Source organism: Melitaea cinxia, chromosome 20 (assembly GCF_905220565.1).
Source record: "Melitaea cinxia chromosome 20, ilMelCinx1.1, whole genome shotgun sequence".
Classification (NCBI taxonomy): domain Eukaryota; kingdom Metazoa; phylum Arthropoda; class Insecta; order Lepidoptera; family Nymphalidae; genus Melitaea; species Melitaea cinxia.
Genome location: NC_059413.1, coordinates 4,577,222 through 4,597,758, shown reverse-complemented (window position 1 = coordinate 4,597,758; position 20,537 = coordinate 4,577,222). Strand labels below are relative to the sequence as shown.

General features: G+C 35.9%; 1 protein-coding gene across 1 annotated transcript in view; it reads right to left on the bottom strand.

Moving 5' to 3' along the window:
- Positions 1-20,537, bottom strand: part of LOC123663392 (rabphilin-3A) — a 71,745-nt gene that overhangs the window by 25,928 nt on the left and 25,280 nt on the right. Inside the window, exons 2-4 of the mRNA XM_045598079.1 lie at positions 15,424-15,569; positions 2,774-2,918; positions 2,157-2,325 (exon numbers count right to left, since the gene is read on the bottom strand). Coding sequence (XP_045454035.1) covers positions 2,157-2,325; positions 2,774-2,918; positions 15,424-15,569 — 460 coding nt within the window. The remainder of the gene's footprint in view (positions 1-2,156; positions 2,326-2,773; positions 2,919-15,423; positions 15,570-20,537) is intronic.

Here is a 20,537-nt window from a genome sequence, read left to right as displayed (position 1 = left end):
AACAGACTCATAAATAAACTTTTTGTGTTACAGTCGGACAAGCTTTGTTAGAATTTCACCATGGTTATTATAACTTGTAGGTAGATTTATCCGTGTCAATAAACACGACGATGAAACATCCTGAATATTCATAGAAATGCTAATAACCGGGTCAAATGCAAAATGTGCGCAACTAAAATTGTGTCACGATTTATATAGAGAACTGTTCACGTCTTTAGAACAGAGAGCCTAAAATGTGTACCCATTGTACTTTTGCACATTACACGAACTAAACTTGAGTGAAATGGTACACGAACTTACGTTCAACTTGAGTGCCCATTGCATTCAAGTGTATCGTTAATAAACAGGTAGAGTAACTAGAATGTTGAGACAAAAGTAGTTTAGAACAAACACGTGATACAAATATACATGTGAATATGGATAATGTGAACGATATATGTATGTTATGAACCAAGTGATAAATCGAAGCATTTTTATAGCACCTGCAGAATAATGACAACCTGCTTGACTTTGATTGAGGTAGAGAACAGCAGGAAAAATCTGGAGCAACCCGACTGGGGTAGTACCTCGACTTTACAGATCACAGCTAAATAAACTGCTTTCAAGCAATGTTGAGTTTCTGCGATGAGTAAGGTGATCAGAGCTCCTGGGGGGAATTGAGGCTAAGGTCGACAACACGCTTGCGATGCTTCTGGTGTTGCAGGAGTCTATAGGCTACGGTAATCGCTTACCACCAGGTGAGCCGTAAGCTTGTTTGTCGATCTAGTTTTACAAAAAAAAAAAAAAAAAAATTAGAGTATAGTCAATTATAATTTAAACTTCCTTATTTGTTACATTATATCGCTATGAATATGTGGCTATCTTATATAAATCCTGATACACAGGTATATTGAATATAATAAGAATATAGTTGTGAAATTAATTTGGTTGTTTTTTTTTCTTATCAATAATTAAAAACAACCTCATTTTGTTTTTTCAAAAATGTTGCTTGAAGTTATTGATTCTGCTATTGATATTTTTTGCTGCCTACATATACACGGTGCTCATTGAAAATCAGTATTGGGGCAACGATGTCTCAACAATATTGCGTGGGCGTCCGATTGGTGATACCACAAATTTATTTATTTTTTGTGTAAAGCTTTGTATTTTAGTATGAGGATTGAATTTTATTGAATTTTATCTTACGTAAGCAGTGTTTTGTTATGATTATTACATATAATGCCATATTAATCACTTGGTTCATAACATAATTATATAAATATTTTTTTTATTATTGTTAAAGTAAATTTTAGAAACGTGTTACGTAAGATAAACGAGAATCTCTGATCTATAACCCAAATTTCCTTTCCTTTTTTAACAGAATTCAAAAAAGGACGAAGTTCTACATTAAACTGTATAATTTATGTGTGTGTGTGTGTGTGTTTTTGTGCGGCTGTTGTTTGTGTCGTATTGTGTGTGTGTTGCTGTAACTTTTCACTGGGTGAACCGAATTGGTGATTTTTTTTATTATTGAAAGGAGTTTCTTTTCAAATGGTCCCATGTAAATTTAATCGAGATATGATAAGTGCTTTTTGAGCTATCTCTACACGTATTTACTTGACTATTTTTCGTCGACCTACGTTATATTATACTTCATATTTTTTTACTGGGTGTATGGATTTTGATGATTCTTATTTTAATCGAAAGCCGACTTATTTTGTAGTCCCATGTAAAATCGATCCAGATCTGTTAACTACTTTTTGAATAATCCCTAATAACGCGTACTTAATTAATATTTTTTGTCTTCCTTACATTGTATTACTTGTTTATGTGATTAAAGTTGTTTTATGCAAATATGTTTTTGGCAAATAAAATTATTCTTTATCCTTAACTTATTTTTATACCTTTGACCAACCTTAACTTATTTTTGTTCCTAGTTCATTTAGTGTTGCAAAGAAGTTACACAAGGTGGTGATAAGCTTCAGGTAATACATTATATTATTAATGCAAAAGTTTGTGAGAATGTATGTATGTTTGTTGTTTGATATGTAGATAACTGGAGATCTAGAATAACACATAGGCTTTTTTCCCGACATTGCAACGAGATCGGAAACTGCGCGGGTGAAACCGCGTGGCGCAGCTAGATAATAATAAAATAATATTTTATTAGACCTTACCTGTAAAGATTTAGCTAATTCCGTGTCGTTATATTTTCCCGTTATTTTCTTGTCGGGCAATACGTACTTCGGCAGGGACTTGAAGAACCAGGCTCCAGATTTTTTCCACATTTCACGAGTTTCGGCGCAAAGATTGCACATGTATTGTTCTCTTGAGTATATCGACGACCTGTGCACAAATTAATATTGTCTGTAACACTTAATTCAACGTTATTTTAAAATATAATAACGTAAATATGTGATGGAAAAGTTCTTTACATCTTTATGATTGTTATAAATAATTAGTTTTATTATTTGGATTGACACAGTCACATTCCACGGTTAGTTAGCTTTCAAAATTTAAAAGAAAAACGTTATCATGGAAATGTCACCAATAAATTACATTACAATTATAATATAATACTATATTTGTGACTTGTTAGGGTTATTAGGGTGACCCCGCTTTTAAGGTTCGACTCATAACTCGGGTATGAGTTTAATATTTATTAAATATATAATTCTTATTTCATTATTTCTTGGGGAAAATAAATATTATATTATCTACGAAGCATTCACGTGTGCATAACCAATGTTACAATATGCACATAATTATATATAAATTTATTTAAAGTTCTTACCTGTGAGGTAACGTATCTATGACACATTTCGGACACGCAGAATTCCTGCAAATAGAACACGTTCGTAACGGAGCAAGTAGTCTTGAAGACTCGCCACACAATAGACAATTTCTGGGAGCTGGACCTTGTGCTGACCGACGCATTCCTGTAACGGAAATATTTGTTCATTTTGTGGATATTTCTTGCTTACGATGAAATATTGAAGGATTTGTGTTTGTTCGCAAACAGAATAAACGAAAAACAACCGACTTCAATTATATCGACAAGTAATACAACGTAGGTAGACGAAAAAATAGTCAAGTAAATACGCATTATCAAAGATTACTTCAAAAGCTGTAATCAGATCTCGATGAAATTTAAATGTGACCACATGAAAAACATTGGCTTTTGATTAAATTAAAAATCATCAAAATCGGTACACCCAGTAAAAAGTTATACGGATTTTCGAGAGTTTCCCTCGATTTCTCTGGAATCCCATCATCGGATCCTGGTTTCCTTATCACGGTACCACATTTAGAATATCTCTTTTCCAACAAAAAAAGAATTATCAAAATCGGTCCATAAACGACGAAGTTATCCCCGAACATACATAAAAAAATATACGGTCGAATTGAGTAACCTCCTCCTTTTTTGAAGTCGGATAAAAAACCGACTTCAGTCACATAGTAATACAATGTAGGTAGACAAAGCAATAGTCAAAACAAATAAACGCATTATTAGAGATAATTCAAAATGTAGTCATAATATAAGACAAGTACTAGCTTTCAATTAAAAAGTTATGAGGTAACACACATAAAAATTACAATCGAATTGAGAACCGCCAAATCATCCGTGCCAGTTTGGGACTTTCGGAAGTCCTGAATAAATGACTGAAAATAAAACAAAATCTGAGACGACTTCATTGTTATAACTTTTTATTAAAATATTTCCCGTGCTGACAGAAACCACACATACACCTGTTACGCGTATTTTAACAACCGGAACCAAATATTACGTGTCCTCCAAGACAAAGTTGTTTTAGGTCGATTCCAAGAAGACAAATAAATATTTATCAATTTTGACCTGTAGTGGAATATTTCCTCTAATTTAATGCAATCCACAACTATGGAAGTACTTACCGATGATCCCAAATCAACATCCTACGGCTAATTGTCTTCAAGTTATATTAGAGTTATGTTTAACAAATCATATTGTAGATTTTGTAGCAATATTACGTTCTAATTTAGAAAATCGACGCTTTGATCCTGAATATTTAACTATTGTTTAGAAATTTTGTTTTGTCTTGTTTCCTTTTAAGGATTTTTTTTTTGTTTCGAATTTATCGATTCATTGGCGTTTGCGCCAGATTCTCATGTTTTATTTTTTTTACATCGATTTGTAAAAAGCTGCAGATAAAACTCAAGATTTCAATTATTAAATATTATTCCTTTAACATAGATTTACGTATAACTACATAGTATAAAACAAAGTCGCTTCCCGCTGTCTGTATGCTTAGATCTTTTAAACTACGGAACGGATTTTGATGCGGTTTTCTTTAGTAAATATAGTGATTCCAGAGAAAGGTTTATATGTATAAAACATGCAAAATATAATAGAGGAACACTGATAGTTTCAGAGATTTCTAATGTGATGTCGTAAATAGACATATTTTTTGCGCATATATTATATATTTACATTTATTTTATATTATACTAGCGACCCGCCCCGGCTTCGCACAGTTGCAAAAACTATCAATGTTCCTCTATTATATAAAGCATGTATTATACATATACCTTCCTCTTCAATCACTCTATCTATTAAATAAAACCGCATCAAAATCCATTGTGTAGTTTTAAAGATTTAAGCATACATAGGGACAGAGAAAGCGAATTTGTTTTATAATATGTAGTTATTGTTATTTTCCTCACTATAGAGCTCCGATAATAAACGCGTGCGACCGCTGCTAAATTCAAAGTGCTATAGAGAGAACCGCGGCCTCCGACGCGCTCTTCTGCCGCCCCGGCCGGCCTGAACCGCCGCAAGCGCTACGTTCCGCAATTTTTAAATAATAATAATATTTATATTTATTTATTTCAAATATTTGGTACATAACAAAAACTATTTGTAACGATAATAACTATATCTATCCTAATGAACTCTATCCTAAGATACATTAGTATAAAACTGTGTCGCAGTCATTAACGCCCTCCTCACAAAGCGTCGTATTACAAAGATGACCAAATGTTACAAAATATAAACATAAACACAATGAAACCAGGAATAATAAAGATCAAACAACAATAAAATAACTATGATAAAACAAAGATAATAAAAAGGGATGCAATGATGTGGAATTTAGAGACGTGTGTTGTAAGTACGAAATGTTTGTGTGTGTGTGTGTTTGTGTGTGTATGTGTGTGCGTAGGTGTGTGCGTATGTGTTTGTTAGAATATGTGGATACGTTTCACTTCGTTCACCTATAAAAACACCAAAAATGTCTAGCTAGGTTACAGTGACCAAAAGTTTTTCCGTCTGATTATAATTTAATTTCAATAACCAGTTTGTCAATTTAGATTTACATACACGATAAGTTAGGGGGTAAATATTTAATTGCTTATTAATTTTATTGTACAGTATGGGACTCAAGTAATAATACTGACGAGATGAGGAGACTCTGTGACAAAATTGAACAGGACATATTCTATCACATCTCCGTTTTCCCGACAAAAACCGTTCATCAAATGGGGTGAATTTGTGTTTACGGAGAACAGAGCAAAGGACAAATAACTGTCGAACTGTTAATACGCCACAAATCTCGTACAGTTCTGTTGTTGGAAAACGGATAGGTCTCGAAATCATAATCTTTAGGATACATCTCTGCACTCTTTCAAGTTGAAGCAAGATTGTTTTGGTTTCACCACCCCAAACCGGTATGCAGTAAGCAAGTAACGATTGCACTAGGGCATAATAAACCATCTTCATAATTTGGAAACTAGCACTTGATCTTAACTGTCTAAAGATGTATGTAAGTTTACGCAACCGGGAGGCAATAGCTTGTATCTGATTCTTCCAAGTAAGATTTTCATCAACGAGTACACCTAGATATTTTACAATGGAAGAGCGAGTTATATTGCTACAGCTGCAAATACCATGTCCGGGATAGCATTTATGTGCGGTTATAGAGAAGGAATTGGAGGGTAAGGAGCGCTTGCAGCCAAATGTCATAAACACAGTCTTATCTAAATTTAAAGTCAGGATGTTGTTAGACAACCAACTCGTCACGATGGTGAGAGCCATTTCGCTATGCTTACGCGTCTCAGTCCAATTTTTACCATGGACGAGAAGAACAGTGTCATCTGCATATGATACAATTTTGCAGTTTGGTATTTTAAGATTACAGAGGTCATTTACGTATATCAAGAAAAGAGTGGGACCCAATATACTACCCTGTGGTACTCCATACGTAAGATTCACCTCAGCACTGATGACATTGTTTATTTTAACTTTTTGCGTTCTTTCAGATAGATAGCTTTTCAGGAGGTTTAGAGCAACTCCCCTGACGCCAATTTTTTCCAATTTAATAAGAAGAAAAGGAAGAGAAACTGTATCAAACGCTTTAGACAGGTCCAGGAATATACCCAGAGTCCTCCTTTTACCGTCAATATTTCCAATCACATCGTCCACCAAAGTCATAAGCGCATCCTCTGTAGATTTACCAGCTCTAAAACCATATTGGTTACAAGCAAGCAAGCTATATTTCTCTAAATAAGATACGAGTCTTTTATTAATAAGTTTTTCAAGAATCTTTGATAGAGAACTTAGAATAGAAATAGGTCTATAATTGGTTACAGATTCTTTACAACCTTTTTTAAATATTGGGTGAACAATGGCGGTTTTGAAGACTTTGGGGAATATTCCTTGAGACAAGCAGATATTACAGACCCTAGTAATTGAAGGACAGAGAAAGTCCACGGCGCTTTTAAGTAAAGATGTCGTTATGTCGTCCCATCCTACAGCAGAATGGCTCCTAAGACCATTGATGATGGTTGTGACTTCTAGGTCATCAGTCTCATTCAAGACCATCGAAGTTGACGCCAAACTTGAAGCAATGTAAGGTAGGTAAAGCTGAGGCTTATTCTCCAAACTACCAGTGGCAGAAGCGAAATTTTTACCTATGCTTGCGAAGAATTCGTTAACCTTGTTTACTGACTCGATCGGGTCATTAGATGATTTTATGAGAGGACTTGATGTGTTAGTATTTTCGTTAGATATATTGGTGACTTTTTTAATAACAGCCCAATTTCTCCTAACATCTTTGCCAGCCTTCCGGAATTCGTTAGTTTCGAAGTCAGTCTTTATTTTCTTCAACAAATTATTGCAGAAGTTTCTGTAACGAATATAGATTATTCTGGCAGTCATGTCATTTGGATTACTTTTAGTTTTTTTGTATAATTTATCATGATGTCGTATGCAGCGTAGTAATCCAGGAGTAATCCAGGGTTTTATGATTCGCTTCCTGCCTGAGAGCGTTATAATACGAGTATGGTCCTGTATAGTAGAAGATATTGCCAGTACTAATCTCCTCGCCGCATCCTCTGGATCAGTGCTGTTTAAAATGTAGGAAAAATCTGTCTTTTTTAGTTTAGTCAGAGTTGCTGATTCATCGACATAGGAAATGGAACGTGAAGCCGTAGTATTTTTGGAAATCATTTCACAGCAAACTAGTATGGGGCAATGATCGGTAAAAGGGGTATCCATTACATATGTAGCCGAATTCTTATTGCTTCGCATGATTACATGGTCCAGGCAGTTATCTTTTCTTGTTGGAAACAAGTGAGCCGGTAGCAACCCATGCATAGCGCAATGATTTAAATACTCCTTTGCATGTCGATCAAGAGGCGACTTGCTAATATTAATGTTTAAATCACCAATAACGACTAAAGTGTTAAATTTGTTTAATGAGGCCAAAAGCATGTCCAAACTATTTAAAAAAGAATTAATATCGTGGAAGGAAGGAGAACGATATAAACCAACCACCGCAAGAGTGGACGAAAGCCTGATCATCAAACAATTTGCATCGCTAACCTCAGGCTCAGAAACCTCACATTCCAATATGTCTCTAACGTATGCAACAACACCGTCATTCTGATTAGAGAAACCTGACCTAAATGAATGGAAACCAGGTAAAACTGGTATTGTATGAGTTTTACTTAACCAGCATTCGGAAAGAATTAAAATATCAATTTGATAACCCAACCTCATCAGCAAAACTAGAAGTGAGTCAAAATTGCAGCCTATGCTACGTATATTAACATGCATAATTTTTAATCCAAAAGCGTTCGTCAGAGATTGGTTACACTGTTCAGGAGAACAGAGTTGCGATCCAGAAACTAAAATATTTTCGATACCTTCAATAATATTTCCGTCAATCATAACTTGATTCCGTTTGCAACACAAGTACAGAAGGCCGGGATTATACATATATTCCCGACCTTCAAACTAGTAAAACGAACCAACATATTAAGTGTAACGTAATTGTTTATGTGAGAATTAGGTAAATAAGGTGTATGAGTATAAGTGAGTAAGTGTAAAAAAATTGTAAATATCATGCAAAGCTGAAAGTAACACGAAGTAATAAAAAAATAACTTTAAAACAAACAAAATTAATAAAAAAAATAAGGTTATAGAGCATTAAGATTAAAAAAACTAAAACACCATCAAAGCAAAATTTATACATATTTGAATTTACTAGTCACTGTTTTGGTTTTAGTTCTGTTAAAACGTCTTCATTTCTAACAATTATAGACTTTTCTCCTTCTTTCCTTCTTAATAATATCTTGCCATTTGAAATCCAACAATGTGAATATTGATTCAATTTAGCGAAGTCACGGGCAAGAAAGAAAAGCCTTTTCATCCTGGGTGTAAGACTCTCAGAGATGAAAACTGGTTTGGAAGGTCCTGATAATTTCAGTTGATATTTCTCTTTCTGTACATCTGAATGACTTTTTCTTTCAACAAGACTCCAGTAAAGCGAAAATCTGTAATATCTTCGAAAATATTCATTTAAATCATATGCTGTAAAAGCCATTTAGATTTATATTAAATCAACAATGTATTTAAGGTATTTAATAAGATAAGGATCAATGCTGTATTGGTTAAAATCGCTACAAAAATTAGCCATGATTTGTCGTAAAAAGTAAATGACAAAATAATTGTGTTTGCTCGCAAACGAAAAAAAAAAACCGACTTCAATTACATCGACAAGTAATACAACGTAGATCGACGAAAAAATAGTCAAGCAACTACGCGTTATCAAAGATTACTCAAAAAGTATTTATCAGATCTCAATAAAATTTATATGTGGCCACACGATAAACATCAGATTTTGATTAAATTAAAAATTATCAAAATCGGTACACCCAGTAAAAAGTTATTGCAGATTTTCGAGAGTTTCCCTAGATTTCTCTGGGATCCCATCATCAGATCCTGGTTTCCTTGCCATGGTACCAAACTAGGGATATCCCCTTTCTAACAAAAAAAATTTATCAAAACCGGTATATCCAGTAGAAAGTTATGCGGTATAATACAACGTAGGTCGACGAAAAAAGCGTCAAGTAAAAACGCATTATTAGATATAACTCGAAAAGTAGTTGTTAGATCTCAAATAAATTTAAATGGGACCAATTGGCACACACCACCTTTCGATTAAAACAAAATTTGTCGAAATCGGTCTACCCGGTCAAAAGTTCTGATGTAAGATACATAAAAAAAAAACAGTCGAATTGAGAACCTCCTCCTTTTTTGGAAGTCGGTTAAAAATGTTATTGTGGGATATCCATAAGGGATAGATATATACCATAGCGGAGTTTTCTGTAGACCTTTTCAATGCGTACAATACTTAGTAGGTACATTATTTTGATAAATCTCGTAGGGTTCAGCCTGCGTTTGAAATGTAAGCGGAAAAAATTTAATTATATACGACATCACATTAGAAACCTCAAAAATAACAGTATTTCTCCACTATTTAATAGATGTTGACGCCGCGTTGGCGCAACGGTTACAGCTATGGATTGTGCCTGTTGCGCTGGCGGTTGCGGGTTCAATCCCCGCACATGACAAACATTTGTATGGAGCAGCGTGGTGGGTTAAGCTCTGATCCTTTTCCTACATGGGGAAAGAGGCCTATGTAGTGGGATATTACAGGCTGAAGCGTAATGGATGTTATTATACATATAAACCTTCCTCTTTAATCACTCTATCTATTTAAAAAAACCGCATCAAAATCAGTTGCGTAATTTTAAAGATTTAAGCATACATAGGGACATAGGGACATAGGAAGATAGGGATATAGGGACAGAGAAAGCGACTTTTTTAATACTATGTAGTGATTTATTTCATTTTATATTTAGCATTGCACCCGTACGAAACCGGGGCGGGTTGCTAGTTTGTATATAAGCGCAGACATTTTATCGCCTAAGCTGAATCGTCTTTTATTTATTATCCACATGTCTCGAGATAATACTGTTTGTTCAAGTTATTTAATACAAAGCTCAACTCGAACTAATTATTGTACAAATTGTGTAGTAACAAATAGTATAGTTGCGTAATTCGTAAAGTACACATTTTACTTTCACGTAAGATCACAATACGGGATTACGACTATTTCCAAGCTGAATCAAGATAGAGCAGACAAATTTAATTTCGTAACTCCTAAATCAACGAATACTTAGACATCAGTCAACCTATGACACTTTCAAATTAACTTAAGTTTTCTTAGTTACGGAGTTGTATGATTTACGACAATTTCTATTCTATCACAAGACCGTGGACACTATCCGGCGTCAACAAGTTCTAACATGTTATCATTACTTTAATTTAATTAATTCAGATTTTCTGCTTTCTACTCTACCATGGGAACTGAACCGTGAACCGAATTAGAGCCTGTGTATACCCCACTGTTGGCTTAAACCGCCAATACGGGTTAGCAGATAAAGGTCCATAACACTCATATTATTTATGAAATTTTTATTCTCACTATGTTGAGATTGTACACGCTAATTTTACGACTGTTTTTTAATTTTCCTATGGCAGGACTACTGGAAGAGATTCCATCATGGGATAAGTAGTGCCTTTGTACCAGCATTGTTTATAAGAGCTATTTCTTATTGCTATCCTAATGTACATAAATTGTTAAATAAATAAATAAATTATTGCATGGTTGATTGAGTAATCAGACATTTAATAAATGTTTAAACTTTGAAAGATAGTTGTAAGTATTCATTTTTACACACAGTAAAATTTCAAGAAAAGTTTTTTAAAACAACTTGCTGATTTTTGAACTATGTTTTATTTCAGTGTAATCAAAGTATCGCACCCGTGTGTCAAATTGTACTTTCAGCCAGACTTAGAAAATTATAGTCCGGGCAACTAATTGAAAGCTACGAGGATATCAGGTTGCTTATTCACATAATATACTCGTATTCTACTCTAATTCAACAAAATACGGTATAGCGTGGGAATATATCACCAATACGCAGTGGTGGATTAAGTTACGATACAGCTACATGGAGAATGTGTCCTATGCCCAGCAGTGAGATGTTATGTTGAGCTGAATCAATCAAAAATGAATTAAATAAACGATATGTATACGTATGTAAAGTTTCATATAAAATTGATAATTATGTATGCATATACATGTGATATATTACGATATTCAATATGTACCTAAACATGTGCAGCGTACAATGGTCGATATTAAATTATTTCTTTTTTTGAATTCTGTACAAATATGTTTTCCGTTTCTCCAATATTTTATTTGTTAAAAAGTTGTTATACGAAATACTTTTTTTTTTAATTTATGAACTTGCGTTCTCTAATTTGTTTTAATTTAATTGGTCAATTTGAACACGCCCTTTTAGTTAATTACTATGTAAGTGGTCAAGGAGCTTAGCTGAGCGAACTAGCAATGATAAGTTACTATTTTCTTAACGCAGACTTTTTAGACTATAAATATGTATTGACAATAAATACGAACGTTTGTTTAAAGGCGCTAATTTCAGAAACTAATGGATCGAATTGAATTGAATTTTGAATGACAATTGATGAGCTGTCGAACTTAAAAAATAATACTTTTTGAGTTCGATAGCTCATTTGCCGAGGAAGACTTTAGACTATTTTCATAGAATTACCGGGGTAAAACCGCGTGCCACAGATAATATAAGTTTATTATGGAATAGAAAAAGTTTTTATAAATCTACGTTCAACGACCTTGTTGACCATGTTCGAAGATCAATAATAAATAATTGAATGTCGTCATCGACCTTCTTCTTCTTCTTCTTGTATAATGGCTTCCGTGAGGATTTGCCAATGTCAGAGTGAGTCTATGATTTTATGTTTAGTTAATATTGGTGTCATGAGAGTACAAGTGTTAACCTAATACACTAGACATCGATCTTTGGCAAAAATATGGCATAGAATGCAAAGCTACGCATCGCAATCCTACGTAACGCTACGCTACGCATAGCTACGTAATGCTACGTATCGCCTTGCATTGCAACGCTACGCAAATACGTATTTACCTACATAGACAAGTTAATGCTGTCGCTTTCACTCAAGTCGCGTGAATTATTCCGCATCAGTTGTTTGGCATATTTAAAACACCGTCTTAAATTCTGTTACCACATCCAAAAAACAAAAAAAGTAATTTAAAGTTCTAACACGACATTGAACGTAACGTAACGTCTCTAACTAGCTTTAAAATTATTATGAATATTTTTATGCTATTGTAACTAAAGGCTTACACGATGTGTTGCTGAAGCGGTCACAGCTCTGGCTGTTGCGCTAGCGGTCGCGGGTTCGATCCCCACTTACGACAAATATTTGTATTAGCCATATAGATGTTTGTCGTGGTCTGGCCGTTTGTGCTTGTGTATTGTGCGTTTCTGGACCTCCGGACAAAGGAGTAAATCCTACTGGGGGCCGATGAATGTGAAGCGTTTATTTATTTACTTATAAAGGTACATATGTTGTATATAACAAATGCAAGCTAATTTTATAATATCGCAAGTAATTGCTTCGATTACGTGTACCATTAGATAAATACTATTATAAATGTTATAATAGCATTTATAAGATATAAAGTATATAAGATACAAAACAACATTCAAATGATATTTTTTATTACGTTTAGTCTTGTATTACTTTATAGTTCTACTAGGACTATAGCTACAACGCTTTCTACTAGAAAACAAAAACAGGATAGCTTTAACAATAATAATGGTATGGTAATGCATATTATGTAATTAGTATGGAAGATTTATTTATGTATCAAACGATTAGTTACGCATTTTATTCGAACTGGATTAATTTCATTTATCACTTTTTGTATACGCCTTAAAATATTATTTTCACAGACTAAATTAATTAATTAATTAATTAATTAATATTTACAACATACACACGCAGTCATCTGTTCCTAAAGTAAGCAACTTAATGCTTGTGTTATAGGTAATAGCCGACTGGTATATAGCTACATATTTTATTTTCGATAAACGTACATATAAATAATATATACATAACACCCAGACTCGAGGTTGGAATAAAGCCGACAACCCCCGGAGCAGAAAACAGGGACACTGCAAACTGCGCCAACGGGCTAGTCGAAATTAAAACATTAAAAGTTAATATCCGTTAAGTCACTTTTAGAACTAGTAGTTTACGATTCAAAAGAACTTTCCAGAAGGCGGTCAGGGTCGCGCACTCCCATGATACTCCATTAGAACCTTACGCCCGGATACCCCGCACTCATTGTATCCCTAAATAAAGAGGACCTTTAACTGTATACATATTTAATTACTTACAAACCTCGCTGTGTTAATAACTTTCTATTAAAGAAATTATATTATAACATTAATAATGACCACTTGAATGACCGACATGGATTTATTCATTACTATTCATATTTTACTGTTGACATGATTTATTTGATTTGTTTGACAGTGTATAATTTAAAATGTAATTTTTTTATTGGTATTTCACAAATAATTTAATTTATGATATTAGACTTCATTATTAATTTTATGTTATTTTTTATTATTGACTCGATTGACAATAGTTTTTACTTACAATTTTATACGCTTGCTATTATACCAAAATACCTGGAACCAAATTTAAATTAATGTTTTTTTTATTGTTGTTTTAATTAAGACATAAAATTCTTCATTTAACTAATATTTGCACACTGATAAAATCGGTAGAATGTGTTTGATAAACCTTTAAATGTGACATCTGGATACCAAATACTGACATAAATTTTTTTTAAAAAAGATTAGTTCTAGACATTGTGATTTACAATGCTCTTTATTACTGATAAGTGATGATTTTGCTCGCGAATAACTTCGTTTCATATGATTTTTAAAATATATTTTAATAAAAACATGTGACATATATTTAGTACCGTTTTGTTAATACAAAATCATCCATCTACCCCACCATGTCACGAGTAGTTTTATGCTCAGTACAGACAAATCGGTATGTTAGTAGCCAGGAGTACCTCACAGTTGTACTTATGCGTAAAATAAATAAACTATACAAATTACTATTCCTGCAATTCTATATTTACCAAATGTAAAGTTAGTAAAAAAAAACTTCTAACCGTTTTACAATTTTTCGTCAAGTCATTCATTCATTTTCAATTGAAATAAAAGGATTAATTATTATCTAACAAACTGAGTACGAGGTAGTACAAGCGTAGCGTATTATGACGCCCACTTTGCTCACGATATCCTGAAGCTAGTAATTGACTAATTGATTTATACGCCCATGAAAAGGGTTGAGATACAGCTACGTTTGGTTCTATGGAATGTCCGGTTACGCATGAAACCTGATAGCGTTTGATCCTAGTATTCGTGTTAGCTCGCAATATAAAGATCATCAAATTAGGTATGTTACGGAGCTTCGTAACTGTAACTTAAACTATCGGATATCCGAATTAAAAAAAATATCCATAAAAAGTTTTACATCCGTTTTCGTAATCGTATCTGAAATGACTATTATCTAAATCTACTACTCATAACACCCATGAATTCAATATAAATAAATATAACGTAAGTACCCACAACTAAATCCTAACTGTAGTGTTAGCCGTACTGTTTAAATAAATTAGTTGCAAGTTTGTAGTTCATTTTAAGCTTCAATTCCTCTCGTGATTGAAAAGGAGTTTGTTAACAATATTCTAAATTTAATATCGATATATACTAAAACTTTATTCAGAAATTCTGTAAGAGTTCATCAAAATATTAAAGCAAAATTTTATAGTTTTTGTTTTTCACGTTGAAACTACTGCATGGGTTTAAATGATACTTGACATGATTTTAGTATATATTACTAGCTAGCACACTTTTTTATCAGTGCAGTTCAGTGTGGTTCCACATGGAGAAGAGATGTTATTCAAAGTGTTAAAAACTTTATCCTTGAATGTATACAGTTACACCTAGTCTTTGATAAGATCAACCCAACATTTGTTAAACAAAAAATTACAATAATTCAAAAACTACTAATTTACAAAAAAAAGTCACTGAACAATTAAAATTGCATAATGCGAGTTAATTCACATCAGACCCAAAAAAATATGTGAATTGATGTTGACATCAATGCAATTTTTTTTTACATACCTTCAAGTCTAGCGACCAGTCGGCCGACTCGTCGAGCTTCTACTTCATCTACTTTTTCAGCTCGCTTGACAACGGCTGCTATTGCCTCTCGCTCACTCTTCGACAGCGGAGGCTCGCTCCGGGCTGCGCTCCATCCCGTCCTCAACCTGTGCACCAACATATGTAGCCTTGGATGAAATATTACACTGTAAGCAGGGGTGGCTTTACCAAAAGTTTTACGGGTGAGTTTCTCTCTCTACAGGGCATTTATTATATATGGGCGATACATGGACTAGAGCCGAAGCTGATTGTAAGGTCAAGTCTTTGTTACATGGTCATGCGTAAAGTAGAGCTCCGCGTTTTATTCGATAAGGCTTCATTTTATTGTACACACGATTTAAGTGTACATTACATTTTGCAGAATTAACTACCTATTAATGTTTGGGTTAGACCGTGTGGCTTACATTTATAGTTTTCGGGCGTCATGGACTCTGAACGCTTTTATATTGACTTAATAATAACTTTTGTGCATATTATATTATGAGTAAGTCATACTCTATATGAATATAGATTGTTTTTGTAATGAATTACGAGTATGACCAGTTGTAAGAAAACAAAAATATTTATAATAATATAATGTTTTGTTGTTTATGTTATTTAATGTGCATGTAGGAAAAAGGTAGGTCAAATTGGTTAATTACAATGTAAGGTAATACTAGTTAACGGGGTTGAGACTAAATTCTTAGCATTCAATGGATACACCGTGCGGGTGCCGAGTCCATTGTATGGCAGAGGGAGAAACTCAGAGCAGTTCCTAAGACTTGCGACCTAGGTGTAGGTTTAAGGAGAGATGTACATCAACGCTAACCTTCACTGCTCGAAATACCCGCCCTGTCTAGCTAAATTATAGATCGTAATATAATATGTAACAATTAATTCGTTTGCACAAATTAATTATTGAAAGAGTCTAGGTTAAGCTACTAGCGGGATAGAAAAAGTGCATCGTGCCAAGGTAGAGCCAAGACTTTTTTTTACGTGGGGAAAATCCTTCATGGATTCATGAATTCAGCGCGAAGGCGCCAGGGGGCTATGTCAGACTCCTACTGACTAAAAAAACCACCACGTGTGAGCAGTTATCCGCCTGGGTGGGGCGGAATGGGGTCGCGCTAGCATTCGCCACCTCACCCCGGCGGTAGGCCCGGACAAAGCCTCCAGACCCCGGCATAATGGTGGGGTGGCCTCGTTCACAACAAGGCCACCCCTCAGACGTGTGGGGTCGTGTCGTGTCGGCCGGCGACCCCAAGAACCAAGACTGCCTTAGCCGCGGTTGCACCGGTCGTTTTATACACGTCAGAATAACTCGAATGAGTGAAGGTAGGTAAGTATCGAACGATGTGTTAGGTAACGTGACCGGTGCATCTGTTGTTTATAAATTCATTACTAATTGCCTACGACAGCGCAAGTGCCGACATGTGTATTTTAAATAAATATACACATGGCCATCTGTTCCTCGGCATGTAAATAAATTTCTGTATTTTAGGTAACAGCCAACAAAATTAAGACAAATAAGCCTTTAATAGGTAGATCACGTCATTGTAAACGTCGATGTTTAACTTTTGGAGCTATTTACGTTATATAACACTTATCAAAACTTAATATTAGTTAGATTAGAGATATAAGCCTATAATTGTTGTTAGGTGACTAAGTTATTTGTTGGCTGATATTAAATACAAACGATTAACTTTATGAAAAGATAAGACATGTTCTATAGTTTCATATGATTTATTTATTAACTGGTAACTTATTCGATGGCCTTGTTCTTTTATTACCTATATCTAATTATTTATTTTGTATTTATGACGAAAACAAATTAAGAAATCCAAATCATACAGTCAGTAATAAAGAAATCATCACCATCATCATCATAGCAGCCTTTCGCAGTCCACTACTGGACATAGGCCTCCACAAGTTCATGTGTGGTGCCCATAGTCACCACGCTGGGCAGGCGGGTTGGTGACCGCAGGGCTGGCTTTATCGCACCAACGCTGCTGCCCGTATTCGGCCTGTGTATTTCAAAGCCAGTTAGATGGTGATCCCGCCATCGGTCGGATTTTTAAGTTCCAAGGTGGTAGTGGAACTACGTTATCCCTTAGTCGCCTCTTACGACACCCACGGGAAGAGGGAATGGCTATATTCTTTGATTCCGTAACCACACAGCATGCAATAAAGAAATACTTCCGTTTTATTATATTTGTATTAAATTTAAATTTGTATCGCTGTAATAACATTGTATTGTTTTTTTCTTTCAATAATGCAGAGTGTAAAAGAGACTAATTTTATAGGTTGAATATTGTAATTTTTGTTAATGTAACGGATTTTTTTAAATATGTATTCTCAATTTTCAAAATTTTCATAAAAATTAATAAATAATTTTACTTACTAGTATACAAATATAAAGGTACTAGCTGTGCCCGCGGCTTCGCCCGCGTTGAAATTAGTGTGTCACAAAGTTTTGCCGGCAAACTTCCAGTGAAACTCTCATCAAAATCGGCTTAGCCGTTCCGTAAACCTTCCTCTTGCCAATGGTGGAGCCCTCTACAATGGTGAAACCGCATGAAAATCCGTTCAGTAAATTTTGAGCGAATCGATCACATACACTTTTGGGGACTTTGTTTATAATACACTAACTGTGTCTCGCGATTACGTCCTCGTGGTTATGAAGATATGTATTACTATTAAGATGTTTAACGCAAATTATTTTTTTATTTCAGTCACTTGAAATGCTTATCAAACTGAGTAACTTTTTAAAAGGCACAATTTAGTATAATTTAATAGTTATTTTTATAAAACCTCTCTATACACCACATTTTTAGTTTTATTTTCAGGCTGCAGGATAAATAACCTATCAGGCGAACTGCTGTATATGTTTCATACAAACTATCAACCCCAATTAAACCCCCTTAGCGACGGAATATCGTAAAATCCGTTCTTAGCGGACGTCTGCTAACTATAATCTATATCCCTGCCAAACTTTATCTTTGTCCAACCTGGATGGATAGACCATCCAGCGGTTTTTGAGTTCTCGTGATGAGTGAGTCAGTGACCTTTCTCTTTTTTTTTTTTTTTTTTTTTTTTTATGCATAGATAGGCTGGCGTTTGACCGCTATTTCACCTGATGATAAGTGAAAATGCGGTCTAAGATGGAGCACGCTTACCTAGAAGTAACCTATTCACTCGCGACTTAAAGATCCCCAGGTCATAGCTTTCAGGAAACACAGACGCTGGTAGAGAGTTCCATTCTTTGGCCGTACGGATCAAGAATGTACTAGCGAATCGCTTAGTGCGTATAGGGGGAATGTCAACCATATAAGGGTGACGTAACGCAGAGCGTCTGGTTGTACGATGATGGAAGGGGGAGGGCGGAATCAGGTCATGGAGTTCTTGCGCACACTCTCCGAAGTGTATCCGATAAAAAACCGACAGGCCGGCCACCCTACGCCGATGATGTAAGCTTTGCAGCTTTGTGGCGACCAGTGCATCGTCACCGATGAGCCTCCTGGCTCGTCTCTCAATTGATTCAAGAAGCTCCAGCTGGTACTTGGCTGAGCCATCCCAAAGATGAGAGCAGTACTCCATGCATGATCGAACTTGTGCTTGATATAAATTCAGAAGCTGTTCCGGAGTGAAGTACTGTCTCACCTTCGAGAGGACGCCCAGTTTTTTGGCAGCTGTTTGAGCTTTTGCCTCTATGTACGAGCCAAAATTGAGGGTGGATGTTAGAGTAACGCCAAGAAGCTCCAGGTGGCCGGATATGGGCACGGGCACACCTCGGAAAGAGGGAGTCAGTTGGAAAGGACTCCGTTTTGCCGAGAAGAGACACGCCTGGGTCTTAGAGGCGTTGAACTTGACCAGATTTGCGTCACCCCAATCAGAGACGGCTTTAAGGGACAAGTTCAGACGCTGAATCATGGCTTCCCTCAGCGACTGGATCTCAGACCCACTCGCTCGTGCGTCGGACATGTAACGCTCGACAACGGTGCTGTCATCTGCATACCCAAAGGTCCCGGGTTTGAGCAGGTCGTTGATGTGCAGCAAGAATAGCGTTGCCGAGAGTACAGACCCCTGAGGGACCCCGGCATTGATGACCAAACGATCGGACTCGCAACCGTCTATAACCACGCGAATTGATCGATCCCTCAGGAAGTCAGATATCCAAACACAGAGAGAAGCGGGTAGGCCGTATGAGGGAAGTTTGCTAATAAGGCCATCGTGCCAGACCCTGTCAAATGCCTTCGAGATGTCGAGCGAGACCGCTATGGCTTCCCCGTGTTTCTCGATAGCCTCACTCCAAATGTGTGTGGCATACGCGAGAAGATCACCAGTGGACCGCTTGCGACGAAAACCGAACTGTCGGTCGCTAAGAAGATCGTTCTCCTCAAGGTGTGCCAGAAGCCGATTATTCAGTATACGTTCCATACTCTTACAGAGTATGGACGTTATGGAAATTGGTCTGTAATTGACAGGGTCAGCTCGACTGCCCTTTTTGGGCACAGGCTGCACGTTAGCTTGCTTCCAGGCTTTCGGCACTTGTCCTGTCGCTAGAGAGAGACGAAACAGACGTGTCAGGATTGGAGACAACTCAGGTGCGCAAGTTTTGAGTACTATGGCAGGTATTCCGTCAGGACCACTAGCTTTATTCACGTCCAGATTGCGCAAGGTTTTAAGGACCTCTTTTTGACGAATTCGGACTTCAGACATGGACGTCTCGCATCGAATCGAAGAAATTGGAGGTGTGGCGCTGCCTGAGTCTAAACATGAGGATTCCGCAAAGATTTTTGCAAATAGGTTTGCCTTCTCCTCTGCGGTGTGGGCTAGTGATCCATCGGGTTTTAGCAGTGGAGGTAGTGAGGGGCGACAGAAGTTCGACTCAACCGACTTAGCCAGGGACCAAAAGGCCTTACTACCAGGTGGGTATGACGAAAGCCTAGTCCCAATTCTGCCAATGTGGTCAAATCGAGCCTTCCGGAGAGCCTTCTTGCAGGACTTGGCAGCTCTATTATAGGCTTTCTTCCTCTGGCTCACGTCTGTTGTCTTGTGGTTACGAGCATCGACCCAGGCCAGGTAAGCAGTGTTCT